Here is an 8,869-nt window from a genome sequence, read left to right as displayed (position 1 = left end):
ACTCCATCTTAGTTTTATATCAACACGCCGACGTTCTTCATCAAGTTCGTTCTTGTGCTGATATAATTTATGCACGCCCAGTCCTCTAAGATTCTTAAAGGACCGGTCACATATTCCGCAGAGTACACCGTTTGATGGTGTAGCTGCTACGTTCGGTTCATGCTGGTCCTCCAGGTAACCAACCATAGAGGGTCGGGTCTCAACAGATCATTCATTATCCGAGGTTCGTTATTTTCATTGGTAACAACCTTGATTTTGCCACCAAGGGTTGGTAACCCTTGGAGCGTTTCGTCGCTCAAATTGGCTGCCAATTAGTAAACTAATTGACATTTCCAGTAGACACCACGAGGAGGTTTTGAGTCGGCTTGATTTAAGATTGCATGACTTACGAATTTCGGAATTACACCCCTTTTGCACAATCTTAAACCCATGTCCACCCAGTCCAAGGATTGCGGGAGTTCTGCAGGCCTGCAGCAGGAACGCATCCATGTATCTAGGTACGCCTCTAGCGGAAAACCGAACCGGCAGGAGCAAAGGAAGATTGAGCCAAAACTCCCTTGCAGCCTCGCGCATACGCCAAAATCCGTGGTGAGGGGCTCCACTGGCATGCAGATGACATCGTGATGGTCCACAGCAATGGCTGCGTTTCCACTCGGATCAGAAAAGACCCTTTGCCCTGCGAGCAGTCTGTCCAAAAACTCGGCTCCGAGGAACGGCTCCTGTAGCAGTGCGAACAGGCAATTTGACTGTCGCATCCTGACTAGAGCGTCGGACATCGCAACTTCGCCCGACCACAGTTTGCTTGGATGCTAAACATTAATGTCTAGCATTCACCCTCGCCAGCACCGCCGCATACACAGGACAGCCCGGCGACAGCATATGATGCCCCGACGGGTAGCCCTTGAAGCGGCAATTCCGGCAGTCCGTCGGATTGGTGGCCTCGCGCACTGTGGCCGGCCTGTCCGCACTGGCGGCACACATTCTCCATATATCGGCACTGCGCGACTTTGTGGTCAAAGCCAACGCATCTATGGCACGCATATGTGCGCACCAGCGCTCGGCAGTTGTAAGCAAACCCGCCGATATACGCCTTGCCTCCATCCAGATCTCCAAAGCAGTGGAATTCACTTCAAGCGTCACATTTACTGTGGCGCCATCCGCTGCAGTCCACTGCTTCTCCAAATGCAACGCTTTCTCAAACGCAGCCAAATCCATCACATCCGCGAATTTGTTCTTGTACAACTCCTTCATAAATTCAGCCGGCGTCGTGGCCGTGTCCACGTTGCTTACCACCACTTTGGGTCGCTGCGCAGGGTTATGTTGCACCTCAGGCCAACTTCACCAAACCTCTTACTTGCAACCTTTCGAATCTCTCGACGAGGGGGTGCGTATTATGGCACCGCCACGCGCAAGCCCTCTCACCTCGTGCAGGCGAACTCCGAGCGTAAGGGCAATCTCCTTGCGCACCTTATCCGCAACCTGGTTGCCCGTGACACTTGGGTCCTTGCTGACTACAACAGCAGACCAAGTCTCACGAGGCTTCCTCGGCGCAGGAACCGGAGCAGCATGCGGCACCGGTAGGCTCGGATACGCAGCTGCATATCCGGTAGGCGGCAAGGAGACCACAGCTGGCGCAACAATGGCCGTAGGAGGTGCAAGCGATTGCCGCTTACTCATCTCCACGAGGACGGCATTACGCGTTGCCAGCGAAAACACCATCTCCTCGTGTACCTGTTCAGGCTACGCATAATTGCGCTAGCCTGCACCGAGTTCAACTTCGACGACACAACATTAGTCACGAACTCATCCCTTATTGGGAGAGCTCGCTCGCGACCGTTGAAGAAATCAATACGATGTTTGACCATCGATTTAGCGGCAGTGGGCACAGCAGGAACAACGAATCCGGTGGCTGCTTGAGCAGCACGAGGGGGGCAACAACATCTTCCACGGCCGCAGCACTATTTGCAACTCTGGCGAGTGGCGGCGATGGCGGCTTCCATGGACGTAGACGGTCCCTCAAGCGAGGAAAGCGTCTCATCAAATCCGGCTCCGGTAGCCCATACTACCGTGGATGGCAGCCACCTTAGCCTGCGAAACGGACCTCGGCGGCGCCTTGGTCCGCTTGCCTTTAGGCGACTTCTACCTCTTGCCTGACTGTGCTTGCACTCTTGTCGCTGTCCGACATCTCCATATTGGCGCCCTCTGGAGGGGCACCGACGCACATCTATCGCCCTTTTCTCGGACTCAATAAGCTTGTACATTACCAGCGCCGATACTCGATCCAGCAGAGAGGTGGCAACTCCGAATTAGTCGGGACAACACACCCCTAAAACAGCGTTCGACAGCTGGCTGTGCCAGCACTGTCTCTCTCAGAGAGCGACGCGCTCTCTTTTCCCAAAACGCACGTGGCGCAAGTGGAAAATTACCAGACGAAAAGCTCGATTTTCCGCGAAAATACGCAATGCACAATCGCGAAAAACACACCAAGCACTTTCCAGGTGAAACCCTTTCAGGAAATTCACTTTTTAGGAATTTATTCCGTCTACTTCTCTCGAAATCGAAAAATCAACCGGAGCGCACGAAAAACACGTCTGACAGTAGGAATCTCGTTAATCCATTCATGCGCGTCACTTTTTCCAAAACGCACGTGGCGCAATGGAAAATTTCCAGCAGAAAACTGCGATTTTCCGCGCAAATACAGAACGCACAAACGCGAAAAACGCACCGTATTCTTACTTTTGAAAGCACTTGAGAACTGAATAGTTTTTGGAATTAAATTCCGCGTATTTAAGCCGATATCAAAAAACGCAGGAGCGCACGAAAACACGTCCGCTCACCGAAACTTTCCAAGACCGACTGTGAGTAGATAGGGACAGTAGGAATCTCGTTAATCCATTCATGCGCGTCACTAATTAGATGACGAGGCATTTGGCTATTTTTTTTTTTTTTTTTTTTTTTTTTTTTTGACGCGAGGATGGAAAATCTTCATAGATACGAGTTCGATTGTTTCCGACACATATCGCTAACTCGCATGCACGATTCGTTGCAGATCTCAGACCAAAAGAGAGAATTAGCTCTGCAACGCCTACGTACTAAAAACCACCTCATACCACGAAGGCTGTGTTTATACCTTTATTAGTTTCCATATTTTAATGCCAAGGTAGCAGGCAGTTTTATGAACCAAACATATTAGCTAAGTCCACCACGTATGTATCCGCTGAGGCACATAAACTGTGTGAAGCAGTTATGACTTCCTCGTATCACTCGGATATTTCATATGTGTTTCGTGTCTGGAGAGGTGGTCCTTCGCGATCAACCGTTTTTCCGATTGACCGCTCCAGATTCCTCTCCAGCTTAGAGTTGCCGAGTGAAACTCATAACTCGCTCCGAATCGTCGCCGCGATTCAGTCTGTATGTCCAGTCTGTCATATCTCTGACTGTGCGTTGGTGCGCTTCATTAATCGCTTGTCCGTCTGTCACAACCTGAGCGTCAATCACATGAATGTGATTATCTCGGATTACTACCAGGTCTGGTTTATTCAAGCCGGATTCGCAATGCAGACTTGGTTCAACAATGACCACGCAGCTTCTTCTCTACGCAGCTGTGTCTAGCTACCCGCTTCCCATGCGTTCGGTAGCTTTCTCTGCGTGTTGTGGTTTGTTGTTTCGGAAAGCATTACATCCTCTTCTCGTATTACGAGACATTGAGCATTTATTCGTATTCGAATTCCGTTTAACCCATTCGACCCCGAAGTTGCCTGTGAGCAATTTCAAAAGTTTAACGGCTATCGGTAGTCGGTGCTTTTGTTTTTGTCTGCTTATTCTTCGAGATAACGGTGCTTTGATGTGTATACTTAGAATGTAAGCAAAAAAATTCTAGTTTGCGCATCATTTGACGAAATTATTTGGAATGTGCTGGACGTGCCTCGCGTAAAAAGTGATTGTTGTATTGTGAGGTATATTGAAAAGAAAGTGATTTACTTTTTAATTACGCATTAAAAGTTGAAGAATGTGAGTGAAATTTGTTAATAAATGAATTCTTTAATGCATGTTGTAGTTCAATCTAATTGATTTCTATTAAAAAACAGCTGAGGAATTTTCAAAGTAATAAAGTTGCTTGTGAGCAACCTTGGGCCATTGCACCACCAAAATATGAGACCAAAAGAAAAAGGTTTATCAAATGATGATATTGAGAGAATTGTCAACTTCGATTGGGATGTCTCCAGTGACGAAGAAAGTGGTGATGAAATGGAAGACATCTCTGGAATGTTGGAGAATAATTTAAAAAGTATATTGGAAAGGGGAGAATCAATAGAATTTGAGCATATTGAAAATTTGATTGATGAAAAAAGCATTCAAGAAAATAGTGTTGTGGCTGATAATTGCTTTGAAAAAGTTGATCCCAAAACACTTAAGTGGAGAAATAGGCCATTTCAAGCTCCAGGGTGTATTTGGGAAGAAGATAGTAATCGCCAAATCGATGAAGTGAAGACCCCTGTAGAGTATTTCTGCAGCTTTTTTGACAATAATGTTATTGATTTAATTACAAATCAAACTAATTTGTATGGGTTGCAAGAGCACGGCATAGAGCTGCAATGTACTGGAGATCAAATAAAAAGGTATATCGGAATTTTATTGTACTTGGGTGTCATAAAAGTACCTCAATTTAAAATGGCTTGGTCAAAAGAATACAAGCTTTCTGCTATATCGGATGCAATGCCACGAGGAAAGTTTGAAAAAATCAAACAATGTTTACATTTCAACGATAATACAAAACAACTAAAAAAAGGTGATTTGAACTATGATAAACTGTACAAAATACGCCCTTTACTTGACATTCTCAAAAAAAGTTTTGGTAAACTACCCCAAGAAGAACATCAAAGCGTTGATGAGCAAATCATTGCGTACAAAGGTATTCAGATTTAAATTTTATTAAAATTTAATTTTAATTTTAATTCAATTTTAATTTTTTGTCAGGCCAATCGTCTTATAAGCAATACAACCCAGCTAAGCCTCACAAATGGGGTTTAAAAATGTTTACGCGCGCTGGAACATCTGGATTAGTTTATGACTTCACACTGTATGTTGGCGAAGGCACTTGCCCAAACTTTGGATTGGGAATATCTTCAGATGTGGTATTATACTTATCAAAAGGTCTTCCCAAAGGCAAACCTTTCAAGCTGTATTTTGACAATTGGTTTACGTCAGTTAGTCTCTTGGTTGCATTGAAGGAAAATGGCATATTTGCAACCGGAACTATCCGCAAAAACCGCATAAGCAGCTGTAGACTTCTTTCAGATGCAGAATTGAAAAAACGTGGAAGAGGATCATTTGATACAAAATATGAAGTAAACAATAATCTGATATGCGTCAAATGGTTTGATAATAAGTCGGTTCAACTACTATCTTCGTATGAAGACCATCAGCCAGTTGGAATGTGCAAACGATGGAGTCCTAAAGAAAAAGTTTACATTGATGTTGTAAGGCCTGCTATCGTAGGCTCTTATAACAAGGGTATGGGAGGAGTAGACTTAGCGGACATGCTTATGGAGCTATATAAAATAAACCACCGTTCAAGAAAGTGGTACATTAGAATTTTTTATTGGTGCTTGGGAACATCAATGACAAATGCATGGCTGCTGTATAGAAAAAATTTTCATTTTCTAAACCCAAATCAAAAGTATATACCGCTCATCAAATTTCAAATGGAAGTTGCTCATGAGCTGCTACAATGTACTTACTCTACTTCATTTGAAAAAAAGAGGGGTCGGCCATCAAATATGCAAAGAGAAAACTCAATAATATCTTTGGGTTCTCCAACTAGCAGTGTGTCTTCCAATCAATCCAAAAAATACAAGTTTCAGCCAAATCCTACAAATTCTATGCGTTACGATTGCATGGAACATTGGGTGGTATTTACTGAAAAAGGGCGTTGCAGACTGTGTAAGACAGGAACCCCAATGTCAAAATGTATTAAATGTAAAGTACACCTATGCTGTAACAACAATAAAAACTGTTTTATGTCTTACCATACTTAAAAATTGAAAATAAACAAAAATAACCATCAACTAAAAATGTATTCTTTAATATACACTATGGCCCAACGTTGCCCACAAGCAACATCCGGTAGCGCCCAAACTAGTGGGGGTGGGGAGTTCAAACTTTACTCAAATACTGCTTGGCCCAATACAAACAGAATACAAAAAAAAATATTTTTTTTTCGACAGGGAAAAAGTTGGGGTCGAAAGGTTAAATATTCCTTTCCTGTTAGCAAACGCGTCGGTTGACTTACCCATCCGTGTTGCGGGGCATAATGCTCTGCTTCACGGAGACCGCTACCATCAACAGACATGTACAATCTATTTGCGAAGTACTTTTCTATTGCTGGACGCAATAGCGATTCTGTATGTTCCGCTAGTAATCTAACCCGGGCCCTCCGCTTTTCGTCTTCGATGAAAGAGCTAGCTATCTCGGATTGTTCGAGATGAGGCCATTTTATACTGCTCAATCTTCTTAAACGAAGCATCGGTGCCATCCATCTTATTGATGGAATCCCGAGTCCTCCACATACATGGGGGGCGTGAATGAATGCTACCGGCATATCTAGTGGAAGACTTAACCATCTTCTCACATAGAATCGTACAAGTTTGTCAAACTCCTTAAAACGCCTATCGTCACACTCCCAAGGGTCAACTTGTGATAGAGGTCCTGAAGAAGGGGCCGTGGCAGTGGCCGACACCGCCGGAGACGTCGCGGGACGCGGCGCGACCCCCGAAGTTCGCGCGGCAGTCCTCGTGTCCGGAGCCGCGAGCCCCGCCGGAGAGGCCGACGTGGCGGAGGTAGCAGTCGGAGGGCGTGGAATGGAGACGGAATGGCCCGCTCAGGTGGCCGAGGAAGCGTAGGAGGATTCGGAAGGACCGCTGCGATAGCGTGCGGGGCAGCCGGTGGCGGCATAGCCGGCGGGACTCCAGTGCTCCGCAGCGCAACATAAATGCCACGACTAGTTCGTCTGACATCCAGCTAGCTTGCTCCTGGCAGGCTTCGTGGCAGCAATCTCCGTATCTCCTGGCTCATATAGCACGGCAGCGTGTCCGGCGGCAACTACACTCGTGGCGCTCGATTTCGGCACTTCGGTCGCATGTGCGGCCGTCGTTACCGAAACGCCGCGGGCTTTCCTTGCTTGCGACAAGGCAGCAGACGCCAAGCTGGCCTCGGCCATAATGGTGGCGCTCCTCGCGGCAATCCCAGCTGCAACATCCTCAGAAGTCTTCGCGGCAGGCTTCGCGGCAGCAATCTCCGCATCTCCTATGGCTCCTTGTGTCTCCAATGAGGAGAGCGTCTCCTCCAACCAGATGCGCCATGTCCTGCAGCAACCTTGGCCTGCGAGGCATCACGCGGCGTAGCCTTGCCACGCTTGCCTCGACCACTGCCAACATCCCTCGTCGTCTGTGCTCGACCGACTGCTGGCCGACATCTCGATCTCCGACAGGTTCATTATGGCGCCCCCTTTCGGGATAGCCGACGCCATCTAGCGGAGCTAGTTTCCGATTAAGGTTTTTGAATTAACTACTCACCAAAACCGATACACGCCTAGCAGCGTGACCGGCGGCGACGACACTGGTTGCACTGGACTTCGGTATTTCGGCCGCATGGACGGCCGCTTTACCGAGGCGGCACGGGCTCCCTTTCCAGTAAAGACGGCGGAGGCCAAGCTGGCCTGGGCCAAAATGCCAGCGTTTCTTGAAGCGGCGGCATCCTCAGCAGCCTTCCTCAGAACCCTCCGCAAGCGACATCCCCTGTCCCTCTAATGAGGAGAGCGTCTCCTCGAGCATCGGCTCCGGGCAACCAGTTGCGCCATGGACAGCAGCAACTTTAGCCTGCCCGCGACGTACCCTTGCCGCGCTTGCTTTTACGACGACCTCTGCCAACATCCCCGTCGCGCTGCTTGACCTGCTGCTCGCCGACATCTCGCTTTCCGACGCGCTCATGGTGGCGCCCCTTTCGGGATAGCCAACGCCATCTGTCGGAGCTAGTTAACGATTTAGGTTTTTGAATAATCTACTCACCACCAAGTCGATACACACTCCCGTCAACTAGGTGGCAACTCCAGACGGGGACAGCATGAGGGGCAACAGCAGCCGGTGGCGGCATAGCCAGGCGGGACTCCAGTGCTCCGCAGCGCAACATAAGTGCCAAGACTAGTTCGTCGTAGCGACTTAAGGCCTCCGACATCCAGCTTGCTTGCTCAAGAGCATGCCACGCCTAGCAGTGGGCGGGTTTTCAGGGCCCAATGAAGGGGGCCCCAACACGAAAGACCAGCGTTTTAATTTGGGGCACAGACGATCGCGGGGGCGGATCGCTGGCCAAGCACGCGGGCCGGCAGAAAAACGAGGCTGCCGGGGCACGCGGTCCAGGGTCACCACCCCGAGAAATGGCATCATGATCATGGTATTACTGCAAAGGGAAAAAATTTCATGTTAACTCAAGACAACAACATCTTCTGTTATTCGTAAACGATCGATGTGCACACAAGAATTTACGCTGCCTCACAATGCTGCAAGCTCGGTACTTCCTGCCGCTTGGCGACATGTACTGCAAAATAGATATTTGCCGGACGGACTCGGAATTGGCTGCAAACGCCATCGAAGGAGAAAGGTGGCAGAGAGGCGCTAGACGTAAAAAACGCATTTAACGCGGCCAACTGGAGACTTGTGCTTCGCGCACTCCAGCGCTGGAGTACACGATCTCTAGGTGACCGGAGGCGTACCCCAAGGCTCGGTACTCGGTCCCATCCTATAGAACGTCCTGTAGGACGGGATCCTTAGGCTGAATCTACCCGATGGCTGCACGGTAGTGGGTTTTGCGGACG

The 8,869-nt window shown here is 48.2% G+C and overlaps 1 protein-coding gene across 1 annotated transcript; it reads left to right on the top strand.

The window, feature by feature from the left end:
- The first annotated feature begins 3,758 nt into the window (after positions 1–3,758).
- Positions 3,759–6,239, top strand: LOC128266010 (piggyBac transposable element-derived protein 3-like). Its single transcript, XM_053002270.1, has 3 exons — positions 3,759–4,011; positions 4,089–4,912; positions 4,978–6,239. Exons 2-3 carry the CDS (start codon positions 4,153–4,155, stop codon positions 6,036–6,038), a joined length of 1,821 nt encoding a protein of 606 aa, XP_052858230.1. The 5' UTR covers positions 3,759–4,011; positions 4,089–4,152; the 3' UTR covers positions 6,039–6,239.
- Positions 6,240–8,869: the final 2,630 nt, after the last annotated feature.

This window comes from Drosophila gunungcola, unplaced genomic scaffold (assembly GCF_025200985.1).
Source record: "Drosophila gunungcola strain Sukarami unplaced genomic scaffold, Dgunungcola_SK_2 000221F, whole genome shotgun sequence".
Lineage (NCBI taxonomy): Eukaryota > Metazoa > Arthropoda > Insecta > Diptera > Drosophilidae > Drosophila > Drosophila gunungcola.
Note: the sequence above shows the minus strand (reverse complement) of the source record. Positions and strands in the feature narration are given on the sequence as shown.

Bases quoted from the DNA above. Each gene is read 5' to 3' on its own strand.
- LOC128266010 (XM_053002270.1), top strand. From the start codon at position 4,153: ATGAGACCAAAAGAAAAAGGTTTATCAAATGATGATATTGAGAGAATT. The intron at 4,913-4,977 runs GTATTCAGATTT...ATTTTTTGTCAG, and splicing joins GCAAATCATTGCGTACAAAG to GCCAATCGTCTTATAAGCAA.